Source organism: Catharus ustulatus, chromosome 2, assembly GCF_009819885.2.
Source record: "Catharus ustulatus isolate bCatUst1 chromosome 2, bCatUst1.pri.v2, whole genome shotgun sequence".
NCBI classification, from domain to species: domain Eukaryota; kingdom Metazoa; phylum Chordata; class Aves; order Passeriformes; family Turdidae; genus Catharus; species Catharus ustulatus.
Window position 1 is genome coordinate 94,702,268 of NC_046222.1, and position 27,670 is coordinate 94,729,937.

At 39.8% G+C, this 27,670-nt stretch overlaps 2 protein-coding genes across 2 annotated transcripts in view; one reads left to right on the forward strand and one right to left on the reverse strand.

The window, feature by feature from the left end:
- The window catches only part of SLC9A2 (solute carrier family 9 member A2), a 34,430-nt gene extending 20,603 nt beyond the window's left edge, over positions 1-13,827 (forward strand). Inside the window, exons 6-12 of the mRNA XM_033051106.1 lie at positions 1,693-1,782; positions 3,078-3,148; positions 4,594-4,755; positions 5,320-5,416; positions 6,323-6,454; positions 9,234-9,324; positions 11,334-13,827. Of these exons, the coding sequence (XP_032906997.1) occupies positions 1,693-1,782; positions 3,078-3,148; positions 4,594-4,755; positions 5,320-5,416; positions 6,323-6,454; positions 9,234-9,324; positions 11,334-11,704 (1,014 nt within the window). The 3' untranslated portion in view covers positions 11,705-13,827. The remainder of the gene's footprint in view (positions 1-1,692; positions 1,783-3,077; positions 3,149-4,593; positions 4,756-5,319; positions 5,417-6,322; positions 6,455-9,233; positions 9,325-11,333) is intronic.
- Positions 13,828-17,407: 3,580 nt separating this feature from the next.
- On the reverse strand, positions 17,408-27,447 carry MFSD9 (major facilitator superfamily domain containing 9). The gene is given in 9 exon segments (XM_033051111.2): positions 17,408-20,819; positions 21,341-21,550; positions 21,940-22,069; positions 23,248-23,291; positions 24,559-24,646; positions 26,531-26,661; positions 26,664-26,766; positions 26,768-26,851; positions 26,854-27,447. Coding segments are annotated over 9 exon segments (1,707 nt in total). The 5' UTR covers positions 26,983-27,447; the 3' UTR covers positions 17,408-20,031.
- Between the last annotated feature and the right edge of the window lie 223 nt (positions 27,448-27,670).

Sequence of the window (27,670 nt, forward strand, 5' to 3'; positions counted from 1 at the left end):
TCATAAGGCAATTTATTTTTTAGAGTAGCCTTATTAAACTGGAATATTGTAAAGCCTTTGGGGAGGGGATGACAGAGGAGATTGTTAGTGTTACTGCTGATTAAACTGAGGTTTAGGTTGACATTAGGATGACTGTAAAATGAATGAGGAAGGAGCTGATAGTTTCTCCTTTAAATGGAAATAGAAGCAAATTGTCCTTTGGGTCAGAAAGGGTCTCTGGGGGTCTCTAGTCCAACCCTGTGCTTAAGGAAAGGCCTCCTTAGATCGTGGTACTCAGGGCCATATTGAGCTGAGTTTTGAATGTATTGATGGATGGAGATACCCCAGCCTCTCTGGGCACTTGCTCAAGTGTCCAACCACCCTGGCCAGACAGTAGGCTGATGAGATATTACTAAAGGAATTCCTCAAGGATAAGTTCATACTTTTGTTAATTGACCATGGCACATAAGCGTAGAAGTTTTTGTTGCTGATGTTTCTTGATGAGAGATTTTGAAAAGAGTACTCAGGGTGACAGTGAGATAGAGTATCCTGTAGAAAGAACTGAGGGCCAATATGAAAGGAACAGAATGAAATTGCATAGTAATGTGTGCAAATACGTTCTTGCAAGGTTTTTTGTACTAGGAATTTCTCTTGTGAAATGGGAATCTTTTATTTGGAAAAAATAGGTAAAAAAGATGCAGGGGGAATAGTTGGTAAGGGGTAGATTTTAAGTCAACAATGCAGTGCAGCGAGGACAGAAGAAAGGCAAATCTGATCTCAGGAGAAACTGAGACAGGTATTTCCATTAGAGCATAGTGGCACATTCTGGGGTGATTGGGGACTGCTAAGCCTGTCATGTGAAAGGAGACCAGGATGCCTTGGCCTTAGCAAGATGAAGGAGAAGAGGAGAAGAGATAATTATTGTTTATATGAGGGAGTAAGCACTGTTTAAACCAAAAAGACAAATGTTGGCACAAGAACAAAGTGGTACACAGTGACCATGATGCAATTAAGAAGCAGCTTTCTAATTATCAGAACAATAAGGTTCAAGATGAGTGTTCCATTATGAGCAATGGGGCAAAGAAACCTAACTACTTTTAAGATAAAGCTTGATTCATTTATGAAAATAAATGTGACCTGGGTGTCTGGGATAGTGGGGACTGATCTCAACACCACAGGAGATTCATTCTTCTTCCCTGTGCCAACGTACAAGTAAACAAATTATCTTAATTCTTCCACAAATAGTTGTTGAAAACCATTATATCATTCAGGGATAGCCAAAACCTTTTGTTCTTTTTCTGAGAATGGTCAGACAAGGATACATATTTACAAAAATCCTTAGTTTCATGATCATAGATGTCAATAATAGTACTGTTTATGTGTCTTTGAATACCTATTTTGGAAGCAATTATTAAAAAGAGGACTTTGCATATTTATTTTGAAATTAAAGGTAATCAGTTTAATAATTCATGTTTTTCTAACACATAACAAAACTGAAAAAAGTTGAAAATTACTATGGATGGGATAGGTGATGTGTTCATAGGTTCTGTTAAGTTGACCCTCTTGGACCTCTCAGTTCTAGGGTGCCCCTTTCCTCCTCTTGTTGCATTAATGGAGTCTGAGCTGACAAGGATTTCATAGCTAAGTGCAAAATCTGCCAATCAGAAGAGTGAACTCACTTTTATAATTGTTATGTTCTTTTTTCCTTCACAGGGAATTACAATTCGCCCACTAGTGGAGTTTCTTGATGTCAAAAGGTCAAATAAAAAGCAGCCTGCTGTCAGTGAAGAGATTTATAACAGGGTATGTTGCAGCCTCAGTATCATAGGTGAAACCCTTGTATAAAAGAAATTCCTGGACACGTTCAGACAGAAGCATTCAGCATCAGTATTATGGAGAGGTTGTACTAGATTTCTTTTTGATAGCTGTAATAAGCACAATAATTGTAAAGCTTATATTTAACTTCTGGCAATTACCAAAATTATTGTTACGTATCATTATTTTGGAATCTCTCGCTTTCTTAATTGTTCAGATCTAGAAGTAAATTAACTTTCTGTAGTTTATTTCACACATGAGATCCATGTTATTTTTAAATTCAGCTACATCAGGAAACCTTTGGCCTTATTTAATTACATTGCACTGCATTTGGTTTAATCTAATTAAACAAACGCAAACTTCTCTTAAATACACTCTTAAACTTACTTAACTCTTACATCATCAGCCTTTTTATGGATATATGGTTGGTACAAGTGTGTCTCCAATTGTTGCAGATTATTAGCCATGCATCATCTTGAACACATTTCTCCTTGCAGCATACCTGAGGTGGTATGGTTTGAGATTTCAAAAGTGAGGAATAGTAAGGGCCACATTTGGGAAAGAAGCCAATCTAGGCATCTGCAAGTCTGTCCTTTTAGAGCTTATCCTTTGGACATGTCTACCAGGGTTTTTCCCTGTAACTGAGAGACCCCTACAGTGGTTCCTGAATTTAAAGCAAACATGCTGCCTCTGGGATCAAGCGAGACCTTAGCTGAACCAATTCAGTTTTTCATAATTGATGACAGACTCAGGAAGAGTGTGTTTCTAATATTAGGTGGACAGGATGCTTTAGGATGATACAAATTCCTAAAATAGCAGCTCAGGACCTAGTGCTGGCTCTCAGTTGTGTCTGTGCATCCTGTGGGGATGGTGCTGATGTAGGAAGCTTCTGTCCACTGAAATTCTCTTCCCCACAAAGTCACACTTGCTTCACTGTCAGGCCTGGGAAAGTTCCAGGCATAGCAGCAAGTGGTTAGGGAATTTCAAATAAATGAAAATATGGGAAAAACCTTTAGTTCCAGGCAGGAGCTAAGCAAGATTGACATTAAAGAAATTAGCAACTAACTTCTGTCCTTTTGTGGCTGTGAGCTAAAGAAGATTCAGGGTGAAAGAAACACATTCTGGTTTTGAGCTTGGTTTGGACTGCTTTTGGTAAAACTGAAGCATTGTCCTGAGCTGTGACTAGATGTTTCTGTTTTAAAGTAAGTTGGAAACTAAAAAGAGCTAAGGACAAGCCGAGTGATGTCTGTAAATTTATATAATGAACCAATGTTTTCCTTTAGTTCTTTGACCACGTGAAGACTGGAATTGAAGATGTGTGTGGACACTGGGGTCACAACTTTTGGAGAGATAAGTAAGAGTTGCATTTGAAAGTCTTTGTTATGCAGGAGAGGCTGAAATGGCTCTGCAGCAACAAACAAAGGCTGTTGGGCATCATATTTCATTTTCAGCATTCATTCTTGAAAGCGTATGGTTGTTTTTAGAACATGTGGGTTTCAAAGGAAAAGTTGAAAACAATGTTTTTTACTAAACCACAAGCAAGTAGAACAGAATCTCCAGCTGGGAAGAAAGGCAGCCCTCTGATCCCAGGGTGAAGGATGGTACCTTCTGTGGGTGCATGCTTCTGACTGTTGAAGAGCATTTCCTGTATGTCTGCTGAGCCTTTCATCCCACCCAGCTGTCTTCCTGCAAACTGTATTTCTTAGGGCAGTTAAGTGATGGGTTAGTTTCCTATTTGATGGTAAACATACAATAGCTATTTGATTTTCTCTAGAAAGATCAAGGCAGCAGCTGGCATGAGACACATGAGAGATCCAAAGCTCTAGATGGCATTACTTAAGACTTAGTATCAGTTAGGAAGATTACCCCTGGCAATACCTGAATAATTCATATTTTTACTTTATCTTCTGAATCATCATCATCATCATCATCATCATCATCATCATCATTAGGTTGGATATAATTCCTTTTACACCCAAATTCTTTAGAGCCAAAGCATGGGCACTGCTCACTACCCTCTAGTCTCTGCTCCAAGAAGAATTGAAGTGTTTTATATAAGGAGAGAATAGCACCAGCAGGAATGGCTGAGGAGAGCCCTCTCCAAATAACTTGGGGACAACACAGTGAGGGCACTTTCCTGACAGATGTGTGATATGGCTACAACTTTTCTTTACTCAGCCTGGTTCTCTAGTCTACATGAGCTCTTTAATGAAAATATTGCAGAGCAAAGGAGAATTCCTCCTCTTCCTGACCTTCACACCCAATTCAAGAATAACTTTAGAATGTCTGGAGGGCAAAATATTTTCTGACAAGCAAAATCAATACCAGCTGCAATCAATATTTTTTCACTAAGCATCCAAGAGGGTGCAGTTGCTTTAGAGAAAGGAAGAACTTCTAAAGTTTTACAAAAGCAGGCTAAAATTTCAAAGAAAAAGCAGTTGATGCAAATTTTGGCCTTTTATTTGTTATTACAGTAAATATTTAATGTTCTCTTTGTCTTGATGAAAACAGAGAATTAAAAATAATATTTTCTAATAACATAGAATACCTAAAAGTTTAAAGTTGCTTCTAGGGAGACTGCCTGTTAACATATTAACCAAAACACAGGTTAAGACTATCTATCTGAAGTAAAGTTGAAACTGACCCTTTCTTAGGTTACTCAGCATTAGGTTATTAGCATGAACAGAGACATTCCCAGACAATAAAGTCCTTTAAAATTTCATTAACTGCAATATATTGGCTTTCCTTAACTCTGCACAGTAAAAATTAACTGGTTGGGCTGGTTTGCCTCATGTACAGGTTTAAAAAGTTCGACAATAAATACCTGCGAAGACTTCTAATCCGTGAGAACCAGCCCAAATCCAGCATTGTTTCTTTATACAAGAAGCTAGAAATCAAGCATGCCATTGAGATGGCAGAGAGTGGAATGATAAGCAAGGTCCCATCATCAGTATCTCTCAGGTAAGGAAGTGATGCCAGCATGGCCAAGCATCTCTGCTGGGTCACGTAATTTATTTCACAGCCTGGGCTGCAGGCAGAGTAATCACTTTGGCTTAGGATACTTTGGGTCCTAATGTCACCAGAGCAGTGAGAGGATGTGAAACAAGAGCCTTTTGCCTGTAGCTTCACGTGAAGTGCTGTGCTCTTCCGGGGTGTGTAGTTTTACTGGGGCAGCTGCTCACTGGGACACTGATCTGCCATGCAGAGCACAGGTGGACTTGAGCATGTGCCTGCCTCCCTGCTGAGAATAGCTACAAGGAAGACTGAGGGGCGTTATGAATAGTACCTAAATACAATGGGCAAATAATTGTAATTTTTATCACATTTTGTTTCTTACCACAGATTCAAATGAAATCAAGATTTCATTTCTACATGTTACATTTTCATCTGTTGCTTGGTTATTTTGAAATGTTGTTTCCACCTCTAACGAAGGAAGTAATTCAAATATCATTCCTGTCCATAAAAATATTCTCTCTGTCTCTCTCCCTCTCCCTTATATTTTCCTTTTTTTTCATTCTGTCACAGTGACTATCATGAAGGAAAGATAAAGCCCCTTTCTCCCACTGAAATGGAAAACATGCGAGAAATATTAACAAAGAATCTCTACCAAATACGACATCGGGTAAGGATGAACTTTTGCCTACATAAATATCCCACTGCTCTTGTAATGCACTGATTATCTTCCTTACACATCTTTGAGCTAGTACATCTGCTCTATCATTTAATAACAAGTAATGCTCTTATTTACATCTGTTGCCTTGAATCCATATCCTGTCATACGTACAGTAGCATATTCACATTCCTTTGTGTAAATACTTACTTGATCTTATGCTATGGATAGGGCTTAATGTTTTTGTCTTACAACCTCTGATGTACCTACAGTAGTAAAGTAGAATCATAGGTGCCAGTTCAACCCAATGTTGTCTCCTTGAATCAGTATATTGGTCACTTCATGATATGGGATTAGATTTCCTATTTGCCTCCAGTTGTAAAGTTGCTTGTATTAAGAGCAGAGATGATGAACTGCAAAAAACAGTGAAATAAAAGCAAAAGGACATTTCACATTTATCCTCCTGTGGCTAAGTAGTCTGAATGCCTGAGTCCTTGGAAAACATTCAAAAAAAAACTGAGCAAGCTTCAGCTTGCTGGAGGTAAAAATGACTTCCCTGTAGGGGACTCATCACTTTCAAGTATGTGTCCTTTACTGACAAACTGACCAAGCTACTACAGTGTGGGGGTAAACATGGTTTTAAGCCAGCTTTTTCCATTTTTTTCTTTCATTATAGATATCAGCAGGTTAAAAAAAAAATAAACCAAAATCAAAAGAACCCACAGGTGGTTGTGAAGCAAATGAATGAAAACATTCTCGGCATAATTATTGTTCTTATTCTTAATCATCTGCAATATGATCTCGTTCACAAGGTTTTATGATGCTTATTAAAGCAAAAAGCCTGTTTTCCCTGTTCATATAGTCCAACACATTTGACATCATGCTTTCCAGGCTGTGATCACTGCTTTTCTATTTCAGACAATGTCCTACAACCGACACAGCCTGGCTGCAGATGCAGGTGAAAAGCAGGCCAAAGAAATTCTGATCCGTCGCCGGCACAGCCTTAGAGAGAGCCTGAGGAAAACAAACAGCCTGTCAAGGGAAAGACCGGTACTTGCATTTTCTGGCGTTTTTTGTTTGGTTTTTTTTGGTCTGCTTGCTTGTTTTTTTAATTTTAGTTTTTATTGAAAGCTAATTGTCATACAGAAAAAACCATCTTCTGACATGCAGGAAAAAATCCTGAATTTGGGAGACAACTGCACAGGTAGTATCACACTTACACCTTGAATTGCACACATGAGCCCCTTAATTTGTGTTGACAGCTTCAGCAAAGCTTCAGTCTTGCAGCATATGATAGGAGTGTGATCTATGCCATAAATTTACCTCATGTGATAGGAGTGGGATATGCTGCCATAATTTTACCTCAGAGAAGCTGGACAGGTTTTGTACACAATGTAGGTATGATCAGTATTCTCCATCAGTATTTTGATGAAGTGTGGATTATTAAAGGTTAAAAATGACTTGAGATAGAAAAGCTACTTTACAATAAGCTCTGAAATATAGGAGAGGACTTTTGACCACATCAGTCAGAGCAAGCTCTTCCCTTGAAAAATATTGTATGCTCTTTGGTGTTCATAAAATGTAGATTTCAGATTTTGACACTGGTTAGGAAAACTCCTTCCACTTACAAGGATTGCTGTGGCATGATAATATGTGGCTCTCTGAGGCAATCCTGCAATTTTAACCTTCCAACCATATTGGAATGGAGCACACTAATTAGGCAGGGAAACATCCTTTGGGTCATACCAGGTATCAAGGAAATTAGCCATCCTGTGAGTACAGTAATTTCACGATTACAAGATGTACTGATTATAAGCTGCATGTCCAGGTGTCGGCAACATTTCGTTTTTTTCCATAAATAAGTCGCACCGGATTATTAGCCGCACTTTCGTTTGCGACAAGGATCCCTGTGCAACTTTCACAAAGTTGCCAATTTGTAGCAGAATCACGAGATCACAGGGTTTACTGGTTCGGCTCGGGGCCATGCGGACCCGGCCCGCTTGGGGCTGCTGACGGGGTCGAGTGAGCCAGCTTGGCGCTGCACTGCCGGCGTCGGGTAGGCTGGCCCTGGCCCGGCGCTGCCAGACCCGCTGCTGCTCTGTGTTCGCTCCCCCCAACCCAGGGCCCGGCGCTGCTGGTCCCATCCCCACTGGGCAGGCTGGCCCTAGCCCAGCACCGGTCCCACCACCGCCGCGTTCGCTCCGCCCGGCCCCCGCCGCGTCTGCTCCCCCAGCCCGGGGCTGCCCGCCCAGCCTCCACTGCGTTCGCTTCCCCTGGCCCGGGGCCTGGTGCTGCCGGCCCCGGCCCCGCTGGGTGGGCTGACCCTGGCCCGGCACTGCTGGTCCCGCCACCACTGCGTTCGCTTCCCCCAGCCCGGGGCTGCCACCCAGCCCCTGCCATGTTTGCTCCCCCCGGCCCGGCACTGCCCTGCCGGGACTGGGTGGGCTCAGCTCGGCTCGGCTCGGGGCTGCTGCCGGCTCGCATTTCCGGTTGGCAAATTTCAGAATTTTTTATCACATATTAGCCACTCCAGATTACAAGCCACACTCCGGGTTCGGACCAAAACTTTAGTCAAAATGGTGCGGCTTATAATTGTGAAATTGCGTATATATTTTCATATTACAGAAATACTTAGTGACTGTTGTCTTCATTGATACAGTTGTCCTTCTGCAGTTGAGGCTGCAATAATGTCTCCAAAAGGGCTGTGCCTCCTTAAGAGGTCATTACCAGAACTACTGTGGTGTTAATTATGACAATAAGACTGTTCCTGAATGATTTTTTCTCTCTCAGCCACAGTTACATATGTTATTTTTTTCATACAATAGAATTATTTAGTGTTTGGAATAGTGAGGAGACTCAGTGGGACTTTTGGGGCAGGGAGAGAAAAAGCATATTTGATAACTTTTTAAAACACACTGGCTATAATTTTAAGAATAATTATCCTTGGATAAATCCTCCACAGAAGGAAGAGGAGAAAGAGGAAAATAATAAAAATCCAAAGAGGAAAAATCTCTAAGGGAAAATAAATTTCCTTTCAGGCTCCCTTTGGGTCTGCCACAAGTAATGATATGAACAGAGGAGAGCTGGTAGACTTTAAAGATTTTAAATTTTTTTTGTAGCAGATGTAAGAAAGGATGTCCTTGAGTAACTTCTGAATTAAAAAAAAAAAAAAAAGCAACTTATCCTGGAAAGTACCTCTCATGTTCCAGGAAGTATAAAGGGTGGTCTGTTCCCAGAGCCTTTAAATGTTAGTCTGGGGAAAACAAGGATTTTATGCCCTGAACTGGTAAATGATCATGCTGGTGCCTAACTTCCTCATCAACTTCAGTGTGACTAGTCAACTGTATAAAGTCATTTATATGTATAAAGCGCTTGCAGGATCAGAATACAGATTAGTTCTTGAGCCCAAGTTTCAGTCTCACACAGATTTTTGCAGCTGACTAATAAAAAGTTTTAAACAAGTTTTAAACATGGAGCTGCATGAAGCGCCATGCTTGCAGCATTTGCCTTCCTTAGAAAAACCTGTGCAGGCAAGGTTGAGGTTAGAGACCATACATTTATTAACTCTTATCTTTGAGGACATATCACTAGGCTTTCATTTGATTAAACTGCTTGAGATTATTCAGTCTTTACCTTAGTTAGCACAGACTTCAGCCAGGAATCAGCACTGAGTGTGTAGTAAAAGATCACATATTAGTTAATCTGAAACTACTCTCCAGCCCTTTAGCTACATGAACCTGTTCAAGCCTCACTTGTGTATCTTAACATGCATTATGCAGGTGCACTAGGCTGCAGTGACTTAAAATGTTTTGCTTTTCTTTGCGTGCAGGCTGCAGCAAATACAAAAAGATTTCTTTCACTTCCTAAAAACACTAAACTCCCAGAGAAACTACGAGTGAGAAATAAAACATCTTCCCGAGGTAATGAAATTTTTCTGCTTTTGTCCTACTGTGCTGCAGTCATTTTGCTTACATAGCAGGAAGGTTTTTCCAAGGATGATGCAGAGAAATCAGCAAATTAGAGCATTTAAAGCAGCGTGTCCTAAAGCAGAAATGTGAGAGTAGAGAAATGCCCTGGACAGCAGGGTTTTGTGGCGCTTTCTCACTTCCTATTCTATGCTGGCATAGTCCTCCCAGCACATCTCCTCATGTCAGCAAGCAGCAGCCTGCTGCACTTTTGCACCAGGAACACTGCTATGGCTAATTCTCCTTGTCTTTATTCCATAATCCAGATATCCCTTCTGGATTATGAGCCTATTTGGTTCTTTTCTCTCTGGGGTCAGGGTAGAGGACACTGCTCTGAGAACCAGATCAGAGAGGGTAATGAGATCTAGTAGTTCATTGTTCTCATGAAGAACTCAAAATGCTGTGGTGTACAACCAAATTGTTAATTAAACTCACAAATGTTTTATATTGTAGTTCTTGAGTTCTAACAAAAAAAAAAAAATCTGTCGGAGCACAAATATTTGATGTGAAAATTTTGACCAATTCTATATATTACTTTTGACTGTTAATGGTTTAATTACCATGCTTATAGCATACTTGGAAGCATTTTCTTTCATGACAAGCTGTCATCAAGGTATCTGGCTGGGAAGACAAAATCTCTGCAGAGTTGCAAAAATTTCCTGATGTCCACCCCAATTAGTTTCCCCGCTATTCCCAATTAATTTAACAATAGACTGTTTTTGTGTGTTAATAATATCTTTGCTTTCCTGAGTGTAGGATGCCTTTTATTCTGTAGTTAGTCAGCAGAGGTCACCTACTGTCACCTAGAATTAAAGAGAAAATACGCCTCCAGATTATTCAATTGTCAAGAAATATATTATTTGACACATTTAGAAGGGAAAAAGCCTGAAAACACAGTCTGATGAAGACCTTCCTTGATATATAATTATCTGGGTGAACGGACAATTACATGGTGATATATTTTGTTGACCCCTTCCTCACCTTTTTAAAAGAAATAACATGAAGGCTACTAATCTAAGTTGTTCTTATGACAGTTGCACTATACACAGTTGTTTACTTTGATATATTTAAATCATCATATGTGATTTAAGTCTAAGAACAAATCTGAGGCATTCATAAACTATTGTTAAAATTATTATCAAATGACTCAAGTGTGCAAGTTTTGATGATTATGTTAATTCTTTTTAAAGAAGTCTGCTGGGGAAAAATATATGCACATGTGCATATCCAGACAATTTTCAGCTTGGTTTACCTGGCAATGATCATTTAAGGGCATTCTCTAAACAATGATGCCAGCTTTCCATAGAGCATGTTCTACACTACTGTGAGTGGGAGGAAGAGTCTGTAGCACTTGCAACCTATAAGATTTGCCCTGTTGATTCTGTTTCATGTCTTACATTCAGCTTTATTAAGGATGGGGTATTTCTACCCATCTGTACAATGACCTTGACAGATCCTTTGCCTGGTAGAGTATTGATGCTCCTTTTCCAAAGTCAACTTTATAGACCCTCTGTACATGTTGTGCTCTGGAAATGCCTCTTGGTTTAGATTTCATGAGATGTGAGGGTGAGAAATCTAATTTTGGTATACTGCTTGGATATAGCAGGAACTAGACCCTAAGCTCAGAGAGAAGCAGGTTTTTTTCTGTACAGAGAACAGGAAATTTCCCAGAACTGGGGAAATGTCACTTCAATCAAGGGAGCACTTAGCAATCAAGGAGCAGCTGAGTGAGGCCTTTCTAAAAATCCAACTTTTGAGGGTGGGATGTTTTAAAGGCAAATCTATCCCTTATTTTGACACAGTTAAGAGGCTATTACTATGTCTAATCAGAAAGCACTGAATATAGAAACAAATGGGGAAACTTTATATTCTATGGCTGCAAGGGCTCAGTGTGCTGTTACTCAAATATTCATGAAACAGTTATATTCTACACCTAAAACTATACTTTTGTTTTCAATTAACAGTGGGTGACAGCAGTGACTCTGAGTTGGATGCTGCTACCACAGTGCTCAATCTAAGGCCGAGAGCAGGGAAAATCTTGAGAGACCAGAGACTGAGACAACAGAGGCCACTACCTGAGTTTAGGGTGGAGTGGAAGAACGAAGTTGACGGGAGCCAGGATGGACGAGGAGAGCAGCAGGACCCAAGCACCGTGCCTCAGCCATCCATTGGGTTCAGGCAGCCACTGCTGACGAGACCAAGATTTGGCACTTTGAGCAGGGAAGATTTGACTGCAGACCATGGGTCAGCAAGACCTGTGCCACCACCACGGTTAGTTAGGCAGGCGTCGCAAGGGGACAGGCAGAGAAACAAGCCTGAGAACCTGCCATACTAAACACAGCCAAAGGAGAACTACTGGTAACAAACCATGGACATATTGAATTAGGATTCTAAACTATCTGATCAGACTATGGGATCCATTGATATAACAAAACAAGCCTCAATCTGGGTCTAACCACTTCCATTTGAGTTAAGTCAACTCCATTAACTAAGTGAAAGGAATACTGGAGGAATTGCAAAGACATAAAAAAAATGTATCTCTTTTATAAAAAAATTATGGCAATGCTTTAATTTAATTTCATTATTTTCACTGTTAAAATGGTATGGAAATGTGCCTTATCACATCATCTCTCAAGGAACCAAGTCACAAAGGTTCAATATCCAGTTTTCCATTTAAATCCTTGCTGAAAGTCCAGTGATGAATGGATTCTTAAAAAAATACCCCCAAAATTGTGTATAGTTTCAGATTTTATTTATAATCAATAATAGTTTTAACCAGAGCTTCAACATGAATAACACTGAAAATTGCACAATGCACCTATCATATAGACTTCTAAAAAAGAGTAAATATATTCCTGAAGCCTAGTTTGTTTGAAGACCTCTGATGCAGAAAAAGAGGAAGAAGAAACAAGCTGTAGGGGCAGAATTGCAAATACGGCTTATAAAAAGGACTTGCAACAAAGACCTGAATAGCTTGAATTTTTACTTTCTGAATTTTTGGCAATATGTTACCTTGGAAAGGTACTAAGGATCACCAAAGAAAAACTGAATTACCTTGGCTTTCACTTATGTCAGCAAGAACTGAGAGCACTTAGCAGGACACCAGAAGGCCTAAAACCAGAAAACTTCAAGTGGATAAATGATGTTGTGAATCAAAATTGCTTTTTTGCACCTTAGGTACTTGGTTGCAATGTAATGCAAACACAGCAGTAGCATAGTTGCAGAGTACTGCACATAGACAAAGTGAGCAGTCTCCTGTTTGAGTCAGGGACCACTGAGACTCAAGAAAGCTCATTCAACTCATGCTTGTGACCCTGGTTAATTTGTTTTACTTTTTGTTTCCTCATCTGTAAAAGGTGAAAGATAATCTTTCCTTTGTCTGAGCTATGCACTCCAAGGAACAAAAATGTTCCATCTAATTTGTTTTTATGGAAAAATAGCACAGTGGGGCCCTGGAATCAGCTGAAGTCACTGTGCACCTTAATAACATGGACTTCTTGATCCTAGCATCAATGGCTGCCATTTGAGAGCATATGGGAAGGGAGGGTGTATTAAAATAAATTATACTTAACTGTAGCTCTCAGGAATTTGCACTTTCTGTCCCACTTAATCTAAGTACTGAGCTTGCTTTAACACAGATACACATTTCAGTATACAATGCAGAAATAATTTTCTTTCTACTTGTTACAAAATTGATAACTTTAATTGAAGAATGTACACTGTGAAATCATAACTTTTCTCTTTCATTAGCACATTTCTAAATCTGTGGGCAATAAGATTAATTTTTTTTAAATTTAAGTTTGTTTTGAAAGAACTATTAAAAATCAGAATTTCCTTTTAAAACCACAAAGTAGATTTCTTTCAAGTGTTCATGGGTGGGGGTTGATAAATGGGGCTCTAAGACTTTCCCTCTTCTAAAACCATTTACTAAATATTTATTTCATGTATGAATTTGAAATATCAAACCTTCCTAAACTCTTTCCTTAGCACAGGTCCTTTAGTCTTTTTCCTCTGTTTCAGCTATGGAAAATCCTGCTGTGTGGCAATTTCAAAGTCTAAGCTGCAGAGGAATGGCTTTGTGAACCCTGTAAACCTCAGTCAAATGTTCATGGCTAGTCTCAACAAATGATTATTGTGAAAATCAATACTTAGCTGTCCTCTAATGATCATCTCCTGTTTGGAAATACAATTGGGTTCAAACAAAGCCAGCAAGTTTTAAAAAGAAATTTAAAGTTGTCTTTCTTCAACAGGAAAGCACTTTCATCTGTAAAATCATCAGGGAATGCTATGTCACTGCACTATGTGGATCATGTTTGAATAAGAAAAAAGCCTCGAGTTTTGATTTCAGTTTTGAGACAACATCCTCCTTACAGATCAGACTGCTTAGATTAGCTGTTTTATATTAGGTCAATCTGAAATCTGACCAAATAAATAAATGTGAAATGTTGCACATCAACATTTACTTTACTCTCTGTGGAGTTTTATTCTTCGTGTGCTGGTAATGACCAAGCACTTGGCTTCTATCTGGGGAGAGCTGTTATTTTTTATGGCACAATTTTAAATAATGAATGCAGGTTTCAGGAAGTTTACTGCTGTGCTGGTTGCCCATTAATGCAGGGCATGCTTACATTATTTGTGCTTAAAGTGGTGCCCCATAGTACAAGCACATCAAATTGAAGGTCATTTTTATAAATATGCTCTTAAGATTTTGGTGCTCCAAAACGTGATAGCATGTTTTTACCTTTCCAAAGCACTCAGAAATCCACAGAATACAAGCATCAAGGCACATCTCCAGCATGGTCACACTGTGAAGCAGAACTGCAAATCTCCTGGGATTCTGTGTCCTTGTGAGTACCCTCTACCTTCCTCACTTCTGCTCTTCCCACCCTTTTCAGGCTCTTTTCCACTACTGCTGAATCAGACCCTCACCATGTCTGGGAACTGATTCTAGGGTACTCTCCTTTTCAGTAGCAATGACAGCAGCAGGTGACACAGGCATTGTTCCAGTTAACCCTTATCATTCAGCTCTTGCTGTGGTTTGTGTCAGAGGTTTATCTTTATCTTGGTGTTTTTTTGTTTTTTTGTTTTTTTTTTTTTCCCTTTCCTGCAAAGGAGAAACACATGAGCATTTTTTTAAGCCTGCAGCTGAGACACATCCATGTCATATCAGAGTTTGTCTGCTGGAGAATGAAATGCCCAATAAATCTGTCCTCGAGCACCATCTGATGGGGAAAGTCATGTATTGACTGAGGACAATGTTCCTTGCTTTTTCAAGGAAACCAGATCGTCAACAGTGACTGGGAAACTTGCCAAAGCCACATACAAATATTTTGTTTCCAGATGGACTCCCCAGTACTCTCTGTAGTATAGGTATTTTAATGTATTTTTTATAAAGAAAGTCCAGTTTTAGGGACAGTGGGAAAATATAGTTCCACTCTGAGTTAGAATTTTCAGGATTTTTCCTTCAGCTCCTGAGAGGCCTATCAATTGAAATAGGATAAGAAAGAAGGTATAACAAGGCCTAGAGGAGATATGCACCCAGTTACCTTTTTTAGGGAGATACTTGAAAAAAAACCTCAAGAAAAATCCGCTCAAAGAGCTAAAATTTAAGGGCTGTCCTACTTTGTACTAAAGTATAATGCAAATTCCACTGAAACCAGTTAAACAAAAGAAAACCTTGCTGCATAACAATTTAAAAATTTGAGAATATCCTTCTGTACTAAAGCCACATAGAAATCACATGGAAAAACAAAGTTAAAATTTTTGCCAAAATAACATGCCTGCTGTTACGAAGGGTATCTTGGGCTCCCTGGAAACAAAAACACTGCACCCTGCACCAACTTTTCAAGAGCTGCCAAGTCCACCAATTCCAAACACCAGCTGACACTACAAGAAATGCTTTAGCTGGTCACCATTTCCAAAATTGGCCAAGTTCTGTCAACGTCCCCAAACCCCTGAAGGAAAGATGAAAGAATTTGAAATTAGATGTTGGAATGCCTTCTGCACCACAAGAGCTCTGATCCAATAAAAACATCCTTGTTAATGTGCATAAATATGGCACCCTAATTGCCACAGGTTTTGTTTCAAAAATTAATTTTTTGCCACAAAAAGGAAAAAAACTTAAATAATTCCGCTTACTTATTTTTTCCTCTCGGAGACCTCCTATTTATTAGATATTTGACAGAATGGAAGACTGGTTCTTACTGGTTCTTAAATCTCAAAAAATAATTCTTTGGTGCTGAGATTTAAAATAAAAATTTCAATTAATTTCTCTTTGTAAATTAAAAGAGAATTTTTTCAAGACTTCCCTTTAATATAAGCTGTATACTCTTTCATTTCTAAAAGCAGTCTGACCTCCATTTACAATCATTTGATTCTCAAATTTCAGGCTCTAGTAAACTCTTACAAGATTCATGATCAGCTCTTTGTGAATTAGTCTTCAATATTATAGCAGTAACAGCACAGGCAAGTCTTAGGTTTTCAAAGTAGCAGGCTATAAAGGATCATTTACCCAACGGTATCCCACGACACCCATAACCAGATTGGCACTGGCAGCACTCAGAGAGGTTCCCAGCAGCAGGAATGCAATGGCACTAAAGAAAACCTGGAGTAATGAGCAAGCCAGATCATAACCAATGCATGTTCTATTTTGTTGCTGCATTATCTGCTCAGTAATCAACTTGTTCTCAGAAGATGAGAATGGTACTGACCTCTGTGATGGTGGTGCAGTGAGTAAATTCAGAAGAAAGAAAACTGAACAAGAAATGGAAGTGCAGAACTGAGGTATTGGGTTTGCATGGCAAGGTTTTGGTAGCAAAGGGGATATGGTGGTGGCTTCTCTGAGAAACTCCCAGAAGCTTTTCCTTTGTCTGACCGAGTCAATGCCAGCTGGCTCCAAGGTGGACCCACTACTGGCCAAGGACAAGACAATCAGTGTCTAGTAACATACTAAAAAAGGAAAAAAGATTTTTCGTAGAAGCAGTTGTGGCTAGAGAAGTGAGGAATGAGAGAAACAACCCTGCAGACACAGGAGGGGGGGAAGTGCTCCAGGCTCTGGAGCAGAGATGCTCCTGCAGGTTGTGCTGAAGACCATGGTAAGGCAGCTGTGCCCCTTGGAGGTCCACAGGGAGCAGAGATCCACCTGCAGCCTGTGAAGGACCCATGTCACAGCAGGTGGATGTCAAAAGAGGCTGTGACCCCATGGGAAGCCCACACAGGAGCAGGGTCCTGGCAGGTCCTTGGAGAGAGGAGCCCACGGTAGAGCAGGTTTGCTGGCAGGAGTTGTGGGTCTGTGGGGAACTCACACTGGGTGAGCCTGTTCCTGAAGGACTGCACCCTGTGGAAAAGGGACCCATGTTGGAGTGGTTGCTGAAGAACTGTAGCCCATGGGAAGGACTCACATGGTAGAAGTCTGTGGAGGACTCTCTCCTGTGGGAGGGATGCCACTCTGGAGCAGGGGAAGGATCTTCTCTCCGAGCAGTATCAGAAACAAAGTGTGACAAACCAAACATCTCACTGCTCATCTCCCTGTGCTGCAGCAGGGGAGAAAGTAGCACCCAGGAAGGAGGGAGGGGTGGCAGGAAGGTGTTTTTAAGATTTATTTTACTTTTCATTATCCTGCTCTAATTTTGACTGGTAATAAATTCAATTATCTCCCAAAGGTGAGTCTATCTTTCTTATGACAATAATCAGTGAGTGATCGCTCCCTGTCCTTAACTCACGAGTCTTTTGTCTTTTCTCTCTCCTCTCCCCTGTCCAGTTCCAGAGGGAAGTGGCTTTAGTGGGTACCTAAAGTCCAGCCATGGTCAACCCCCCACAACTGGTATGTTTATAAAGGATTTCTTCAAAAGTATACAGCCTACCATCAGGAAAAAAAAAATCATACCTTTTCTTCATTTAAAAGCAGCAAAATCAGTATGTATACATAGCCTCTTCAACATGAACTGATCAAAATTTTCAGAAACATCACTTACAAAAGGGAAAATTTTGAAGGGCAAAGACCAAAAAAAACCCCACCAAACCAAACCAAAACTCAACCCCTCCTACAGGCCCAGGAAAACCAACCCAAAATAAAGTAACAGCAAGCAAGAGAAAAATCTTAATTTGCAGTGGTTTGCTGGCAGAAATTGTTTTCCTTTAGTCCATATTCAGATCTGGTTTGTTACAGTCTTCTACAGAAGTTGCTACAACTGGATTCAAGAAACAGCTGAGTAATTCAGTAGTTTGCCCACTAGACTGTAGCCAACTCCTCCTCCCTCAACTTAAAAGAGGGAATCACATCTCTGTATCTGCAGGAATGTCATTGAATTTTCACTCTCTGAACTTGCATGGTTATAGCAACTATGAGGCAACATAAGGGCTGCAAACGTGGTCTACAGGCACAAGGAACAGTAGCTTTAAGGACTTCATCTCAAATTTGCAGAGTTCTCTATTTTATTTTATTTCTTCTTTTTCAGTCACTGCCAAGCCACTTCTTGGTTGAATCCTTGCTTCCTGTGCCCTTCATGAAAAATGTAGAGGGGTTCAAATGATTTTAACCACAGTTGGAGGAAAAAAATAAAGCATCCACACTTCATATTGACTTTAACACTTCCATTTTGTGCTGCAGCTTCAACAGAGGAAGATGGAAAAAAAACCCACAGTGACATAATGACACATGTGGAATTTCACTTCATTTTATTTCTAATCCTTAAAGAAAAAAAAATATAGTGCAATTTCTCTGTACCTGTACAGAAAAGAAATACTTCTGTGGCACTTCAAGAATCATTATGGCCTACAAGTAAAAAACTTCTGTAAAATGTGTTGCAATGTGTCCCCAAGACCACAGGCTTCCACAGATTTCTCAACTGTGAGGTTTGTATTACCTGTAGGACATGTATTAGGACAGATGTTCACAGAAGTCAGATTAAATCAATGCAGCAATTTAGAAGGGTAAATGTTATGTTTTATCATATAATCAACAAGTATTGGAAAAATTATAAAATCATTAAAATATATTATTTTTTGAAGCTTTTTTCCAACCCTTTTCCTTCACCCCTTCCTAGAGATGTGTAAGAGAATTCCCCTAGTTGCAGAAGGGTGGCTTTAGGTAAAGAAAAAAAAAAAAAAACTTAAAAGATGGAAGGAAAAAAAATAGGAAATTTAGTAATGATTTGGGCATCTACCAAGAAAGGCAAGAGAAGACAAGAGACTTCAAAATGCCTCAAGTTCCTGAGGAGAAACAAACCACATATTACTGCAATAAAGAACTCTGAGGATATGTACTGAAATCACAGTAGGAATAAGACACTGATTTATGTCAAATAAAATTAAAACAATTCAGAGTTCCATATATGAATTCCTATGGTGCTGCCACTGGAATCAGTGAGGTTTCAAAAATATTTGAATGCTAGTAGGCCATGGAAAAGGTAAAGAAGAAGATGAAAATAAAAAATGCAAGCACCATCCATTACTCACCTGAAGTAGGAAGTTTGCCCTGATGTGTTCAAGGAGATGACTAAACTGCATAAAAATCCCCCAACCAAACACTTACATAATTGACTTTGTACTTTCATCAAGTAATATAACAAAGATCATAGAGAATATTATCACAGCAAAATACATTTTTCCATGTTTCATATGAAATACAAATAATGGTGACAGGCATGTAATGAGCTTGAACAGTAAATAGCACAGCAGTGCTCCATCCAGCTCTGTACAGCTCCAAGAGTAACCTCTCTTCAATTAAGCCATGCACACAAATGAGGACTAAAATGCCAACAAAACTGTATTTCTCTTGTCACTGAAATGTCACACCTGAGATGAGACAGAATGCATTATTCCCGATCCATGAACTACTGCTAGATACTCACACCTTTGCAGTAGTTTGAGAGAATTAAGAAGGAAATTTATTTTTAAAATGAAGGTAGAAAAATTGCACAGGAAATATAAATAAAGAAATTATGACGAAGTTCCTCAGTAGAAGTTATTACTAAACAGAAGCCACCAGTTCAAATTTCAATGACACTTAAATCCAGCCTCAGTTTCAGTCTGAAGGACCTTGTATTATTCTAACATTAGGTGTTCTAGTACATAAAGTCAGCATATACCCAATTCTGTTACTTAGGAAAGACCAGGAATCAGCAGGGGTTGCATGATTACCCCAAAGTGCCTAACCATGGTCTGCAAAAAGTTTTGAGGACAAAATATGCTACACAAAAATCACATAAGCAAACATCCTGTTATAAGCTGCCGTCACAAAGACAAAAGGAAACAGACCACAGCATAAGAAATCAAGGCCAAACATATTGCAAATTCTCCTTCTGATTAAATAACAAAAATTCACCTTTGATTCATCCTTTCTTAACAATCTTTCAGTCTAAATACTGTTTCAAAAAGGAGCTACAAGCAGGATTTGTGCGTTTCCTGACATTCTTTCTTTCCCTTCCAAAAAGGTTAAAATTCATTTAAGAAATCTCAGCCAGTGCAATATAGGAACATCTGCTGCTCTTAGACATGTCCTAGTAGTACCTGTTGGAATAACATCTGTCTAGACTTAACATCTGCAGCAGAAATACGTATATTTATTTGCTTCCATGGGAACATAATGTGCTCTCTTTAAAAATCATATAATTACTGTACAAGCCTGGCAGGTGAAGATACATCTGCAATCCAAAATTGTGACTACTGATTTTTTAACTTCACACTTCCATGACTATGGTATTTTTGTTTGTTTGCATTCATTATCACAACAGCAAGCAATGCTAGTCCCACAGCTAGACTTGGAGGGCCGCAAGGACTGAACTCCTGAGCAATTCCAGAAAGGAGAGGGGCAATAATGCGTCCCACTGATGTCACCGACTGTCCAACTCCTAGGAGAGTACCACTGGCCTCGTTCCCACCAACAGTCAGCTCCAGATCAGTGGTACAAGTACGGCCTATGGTAGTGGAGAAGGCCAAGAATGTGGAGGACAAAATGACCATCCATATGCTCGGTGCTGAGGCGTACAGGAGAATCAGTGTGCAGGTAAAAGTGCTGGAGTGCATCAGAAGTCTGTAAGTGTTGTGCCCATAGAGTTTTGTTATTGGTCCGAGCAGACAACCAGCCAGGACTCCAAGTGCACTGCTATAGCTCATCAGGTATCCAGCAAACAAGGGTTTCACCTCAAATCTCTCCTCCAAGGCCAGAGTAAAATTACTGTAGTACAGCAGTATAGCAATAGACATCAGGAACCGCACTAACAATACATCCCACAAATTAGAGCACGCAATTCCTTTAATCTTCTTCAGCATTGTTGCAACTTGGACCCATGGAGACTGAAAAAAATTACTGTTTGTCGCAGCTCTACTACTTGCTGATTTCAAGTGAAGGTCATGATGTGATTTTCCTGAGCAATTGTTTGTTCCTTTGTCTTGGTAATGGTCCCTACCGCTAGTGTTTTCTTCACTCCAGGGTAACATCCAGACAAGACCTATACAGATAAGAAATCAGTTGATTTCATTCAATTGCATCAACTTTACATGGAAGACATTAATCTGATTGTGACAATTTAAGAAATACTTCAACAATACTTGTCCTTTAAAAATTTGCAAATATTAAGTCTACCGTTATTCTTACTATTAGTTCAACTTTAAATGCAGTGAAAGCAAGAAAGGAAAGCACTGAAACGCCACACTCACACCATATAAACAAATCCAATGGCTAAAGCAAAAATTCTGATTTCTAGTCTTCATCTTTGGGTACATTAAAAACTCCCATTTGTGTCTGAATGTAAGAGATACAGGCAAAACAAAGGCAAAGCACCTGGAGGATAACAGTTGCAATATTTCCACCCTTCCACACATAGTTCAAATTCAAACAGTAATACTGGCATACAAAATGTTTATGCCACAGATGATAAACACACTATGAATTTAAGTTATTACAGATGGCTTAAAAGGATGAAATGAGGAATGAAGGGACCCAAGATTCAAGATGTGACATACAACTTACCACCATTCAGGAGGAAGATAGAGGCACAGATGAAGGATGTTTGGTAAAAGCCACCTTCAAACTCTGCAAGGTAGCCACCAACAACAGGTCCCAGAATGAAGCCCACACCAGAGGCTGCATTGAAGCGCCCCATTACTAAAGGGCGTTCCCTCTCCGAAACCAGGTCAGACAGCAGGGCTTTAGAGATGGACAGTGTGTGTTTGAAAATACCTGCAACAAAATATAAACTAATTTAAAAACATGCATTTCTCCGTCAAAAAAAAAAAAAAAAAGACAGAAGCTATCTCAAGTAACAATGGTCCAAATTTGTATGATTTGTATTTTTAATATTCCATTAATCACAAATTCTTCAGTGTAAGAGTAAGCAGCTTTGCGGGGTTTAGATGTCTGGTGGGTTAAGCCTCAGTATTTCAGATTATTTTCAGGAAAAAGATAATGAGAATTCTTGATTTGTAAAGGCTTTTCCAGTACTAAGGTTCAGTTGGTGCTACTGGGCAATGATACTGTGCAGCCATCCATATACCATGATTTCTGCCAAAGTAATTCTCAAGCTGAGACTACACAGAATTTAAACTGCAAAATGCCAAGTGTTTACTCACCTACAGGGACTCTAGAAAGAGCAAACAGGAACACTGTGGTGGAATTTCCAAGAAGGAAGTAACCCAGTGTACTGAGAAGAATACAAGCAAGCAGGGAATACCGTCTTCCTACTATGTCACTCCAGCAGCCCTTTCACAGAGCAGGAAAGAAAGATTAGCTTTTTATAACACTAAGCTGTGTGCAGTGATCAATCAGTACTTCTAAATTAAACTGAGAAAAGAGATCAAAGGACTGTCAATGAAAACCTAATAAGCTTATTACACAGCATTCCTAAGTGCTCAAAATCTGGAAGTCACAAACAGAGTTCTGCCCTGCTGGCAGGCTACCTGCCAAAACTATGATTCCATTTAATGTTGTGTATAGACCAGAAAAAATCTCCCCTTTAAAAAGACAGTCCTGCAACAAATACCACAAAATATTACCAGTAAAAGCCTTCTTAAAATCTTACCATAACCAATCACAAATATTTGCTTGCATCACTCAGCTGCTATGTATTAGCACTTGTTCAACATCCTAAAAGCAATGATCTTGGCTATGAAGAGTTAGTCATCTGAGAGCAGAAAGGTAAGAAGTAGTTTGCAGAGGGCAAACAGAGAACTTGCATTTATCATGCTTACAAATCAGTTTGATTCCCACGAGATATAGTTTTAAGGAAGTAGACAATGGTCTTGCACTTCCAAGAAAATGCCACAAAATTATAGCAGGAAATTACCCCAGGTATCCTGCATAACAAACCCTGAAACAGTTATTTTGTGAGACATTCCCTTGGAAACTAGAAAACTAGTACCAGGGTAATACTAGCACATAAAAAATCAATAGGTAATGGAAAACAAAACCAGACTAACAGCAAAGATGCAATGATTAATTTATACCATACAGTGAATTACAAGGCACTGCTCATAAAGCAGGGAAAGCAAACTAGATCACAGGCTATGACAAGCTGACTCAGGAGACTGCTTTTTGGACAGGGTACTGCACTGAAGGAAACTGCTCTACTAGCCTCAACACTAGAAGGGACAACCCTGAGTAACTGTGACCTGCTCAGTAATGTATCTGAGCCCAAATCTGTATTCCAGTTTTTGTTTATAAACTGTATTCTGTTTGGGTCTGAAAAACCTGCCAATTCCCCATAAACAAAACTGCCATTTCTCTTGCAAACTGAAAATTGGTTCCTCCAACCAAAAGGCTTATATGAACACTTTATGCATTTTCAAAATGCCAAGACATGCTATTATTAACCCCACCCTTTCCCCCCCTACAATCCATAGAAATACCTATATGCTCTGGAACATAGTGTTAGAACTCACCACAAATGTGCTGGAAAATAGCTGCATTACACCATAGAGAGATCCTAAAACAAACAAAAAAACCAATGTTAAAAATTAAGCTTTTTTAAATGAAAACTGCACAAATTTTAAATTATGAAAAATGGGAAATCACGGGAATAGTTTACTAGAAAAATGGGAAGAAGGAGAAGCTCAGCATTTAATAAAGGAAATAATTTCAGGGAATGACAAAATAAAAAGAAAAAAGTAAAAGTTGAAAAGTTGTAAAACTATGTAAGGTAAAATGATCTTGCTTTGTATGGTATATTCAACAAAACAGATCTTGGCTTTTGTAACTGCTTGCTCAGAATCAGGAGAGAATTTCTCTACTGGAAAGAACTTTCCACTTGGTGCTTCAGTCTTCAGTTCAGGCACCACAGAAACCCTGAAGAAAACACGGACCCTATTTTCTTGTTTTGGAGGCTGGGAGTTTAGCAGCATTTAGTAGCAGAAGAGAAGTAACAAAGAGAAGCAGAGAGAAACATCTGCCAGTCTCTTTCATTCAAAAGAATACACCTCAAACCTAATATTTTTCTAACGCTAAGAATCAAAGCAGACTGTTGAAATGAAAACATATTTCTGACTAGTTGCTGCTTAAAATAATACTGTCAACTCAGTGTAGAAGCAGTTTTATTTCATACAAAGTGTTAAATAAAAAAGCAAAACAATAAAACTGAGTAAGAGCTCCCATGTCTGGGAATAAAGAATATACTGTATCACTCCAAACCATAAACAATACCATAAAAGATACTTTAAAGCCACAGAACTTATCCTAGCACTAAATACTTAAAGATAAAATTCCAGATCTTCAGAATTTATTTGTAAACACTCCTAAAAGTGAATAAATATTTTGCCAAGACAGCTGTATGGATTTTAATCAAACTGGGAGCAATCATGGACATTGGAAAGCTTTGGAGAACCAGCTGCAGAAGTACTGTTTGCAAAGTGTAAATAACAATAAAACTACAAGCAACACCTCTGGCTCCCTAAACTGCTAAGCTGTGAATTCTTGGATGCTGGAAAAGTAGCTGTACAAATGCAACTGCAAGAATTCCTTTTTCTTTCCAACTGTGCTCTTTCCCAAGCACATGCTTTTGGCCACTGTCAGTGCATGAGTTTGGACAGGTCTCTGGGTCTAACGCAATATGGCTGTCCTTACAGTTTTACTTGGAAATTGTCTTTACTTTTTATTATGCTATTAGCAAGGAAGAATTATGTTACAATGGCAAATTTGCAGTAAGGCAAAAGCCATGCTTTATCTTACTCTTTCATAAATCAAGTACTGCAACTCACCTATGATTCCAGCAACTGTATGACTTGCTCCTAGAGATTTGATATGATGATTCATTAAAGGAACAACCATGCTCACCCCAAATAAATCCTGGAAAGAAGGCAGGAAAAGTTTTAGTAACTTTCACAAAGACAATAGCAAAGTGGCTTAATAACAGTCAACATTAGGCAAATAAATTGAAAAAAAGTAAATTATCACCTTATCAACACAAGGTTAAAAGACAATTTTTCATATTACAAAACACATAAATTGAAAGATAAGGATTGCCTCACAGAGAAGTTAAACTGATGAAAACATTGATTCTCTCCCCCCACTCTACATACAATCCTTCTGAAGATATATATTTAAATATCATTTTAATAGATATTAAACTTTATCTGTTTAACAATAAAAGTACTTCATACCAGTGCTTTAAATTCAAAATGGTCTAATTTCAACCACCTAAAAATACTTTTTATTTGCACAAAGAACATGTATTTTAAAAAATGGTATTTTAACCCAACCACAATGGGGAAGAAGCTACAGTAGATCTAAACATACTTACAGACTGTCTTTGTGTATAGCTTAAGAAATGTGACAAGATGGAAACTTGAAAAAGAAAAAAGGATAAAGGCAAAGCCTAATAGAAAAACATTTTGTAAGAGGAGGGTAAAGGACACTGCCCATCCTGTGAAGTACAAGGATCTCCTACTCATTCCTTTTGCTTTATTACTTTTTGTTAAGCTCACCACATTGACCCAGTAGCTCTTTCAGTACTACTACAGTCAGGCACAGCATCCAGTGCCCCTTGGAGATCTATTGGAGCAAGATCGCCTTTCATCACGGACTGCTTGAACTGGACTACCTCAAATAGTAATTAACTGTAACAATGTGTGTCACTATGTGAATTCTCACAGTCTGTCATTAATTATTTTTTGATGGTTGAAATTGAGGCTTACAAGGTTAGAATTATTAAATACATTAGCGTGAATAAACAGAGCACAGCAATTACAAACATCTTCATCAGTACAATCTTAGGTGTCATCTGTGAACCTGAACAGAGGTTCAGTTACCTCAATGGAGACATTAAAAAGTTCAAGTCTCAGACCATACCCTGGCAGTACTGGACTGTCACAGGCATGCAGGTAGAGTAAGACCCATTAACCACTATCTTTGATGGGTAGTTGGGTTTCATTCCTCGTTTAATTCCTTTCCTTTTGTGGAGTGAGAGATACGCTGTATTTATTTGTCGCACTACAAGAAGTTTGCATCACCACATGCTCTTAAAAGGACACTCACTTGGTTGATTTTCCTGTGTGCTCCAGCTCAGTGCCAACAAGCTATTTCAGGGCTGGAGAACCATAGTATTTAAAAATCAGTTAAAAGGAGCAAAGTTCTAATACACGTTTCCCTGGGATGTTTGCTCCAGGACACAAACCAACTTGGTTGTTTCTATTGCCCAACCTAAAAGTAGGCAAGGCAGTATCTTGACATTTCACAGGGCAAACTCGTGCTCATTTTGCATTCATTTAACAAATCATCGCTTTTAATTTCAAATTAATTAAACGGCACTTTCCTGAGGCTCAGGAATGAACCTTTATGAACAGAACATGAACTTCCTTTTTTATTTTGTTTTAATTTTTTTTAAAATCAAAATATATTTTTAGGGTTTCTTGGGGTTTTTTTGGTTTTTTTTTGGGGGGGGGGCGTTAAATTTAAAGGAACCAGGAGTATTTCAAGGAAACAGGGAGCAGCTCTCCTGTAAGCACCAAGGCAAGACTCAGCTTTTCGGGTGCTGCGCTACTCCATGGCATTCACAGGATAAAAATCCGACCTATGTACCGAAGTGCGTGGCTGTGTGCACGGCACAGGAGCACAGCCGCCACGCCAAGAGCGGTGCCAGCACTGGCGCTGCCAAGGAGCAGCCGCAGCCATGCAGCCCGGAACGCAGCAGCCTGGAAAGGAGCGATTCCCGTTCCCGGGCAGGCCGCTTACCAGGAATCCCACCGCGTAGAGGCAGCGCACGAAGCGGGCGGGCGCGGCCCTGCGGCCTGAGCCGCCTTCCTCCTCCTCGTCCTCGTCCATGGCGGGCCTGCGCAGTGCCCGCGGCGCGGCGGAAGCGGGGCTCGGCGCGGCGGGGAGAGCCCGCACTGCTGTTCCCTGTGGTATCCTCCGTCTGCCCTCCTTTTCGGGCCAAGATGAGCAACAGTAAAGCTCCCGGCCGGCCTCGGGAGCGCCGGGATTCCTGCTTCCACCCTCCCACACGCACCTCTGTAGGACTTTGCCCTTCCTGCCTCTTCCGTGTTTGTACGCAAGACAAATTTTGCAATCCGTCCCGTCGGGGCCGGAGGCTCTGGGGAAGGCAGGGAGAGCCGGGTGGAGCCGAGGGGCTTTGGAAACAAATATGCCGTAGGAGCATGGTGATGGGTCTCCTGCACAGTTCTCATGGTTGCTGTAGAAAGGTGGCTTTTTGGCCCTAGCACCTCCCATCCTGCCTTCCATATGGAAGGCGGCCGTGTCCCAGCGCTGCTGCTGTTCTCGGCCTTTTCTCTCGGGCTCAGCCCGGTGCCTGCATCGAGTGTTTCTGGCCGCACAGTTTTCCTGCCTTCCTACGTGGCTTATGGTGGTACTGAGCCAAAGAAGAAGGGCATCCCTCCTTCTGCTTAGGACGTTCACCGCTGTCCTGTGTTTTTTGTTAAAAGTCAGGGATTGCTGGAATTGTTGACGGCTAGCATGTTAAAATGCATTTGTATCCAAAGCAGCGAAACTTCATAAATCTCTCAGATTGCAGTGGTGGAAACGATTGTCACATGCAAAATGTGACCACCCAACTTTATGTTGGAGTCAGAGGTGCTCTTTAATATAGTTGCTTGGCCAGGGATCAGTAAAACTGCTGCAGTTTTAAATACTTTTAAAAATGCAGAAGGGGACAGGAGATGCTTTAACTTGTTTTTAGTTTTCAGTAAGAAGAAACTTTTGAAAAATGTTGATGACTCACATTTTAGAAGTTAGCATGAGTTGTAAAGTTTGAGAAAGATCATTCAATAGCTGACAATAGCATAACTTCTGTTCTATCTTTATATTTTCAGAAGAAATAAGTATCACAGGGTTGAGGATTTTATATATTTAGGTAAC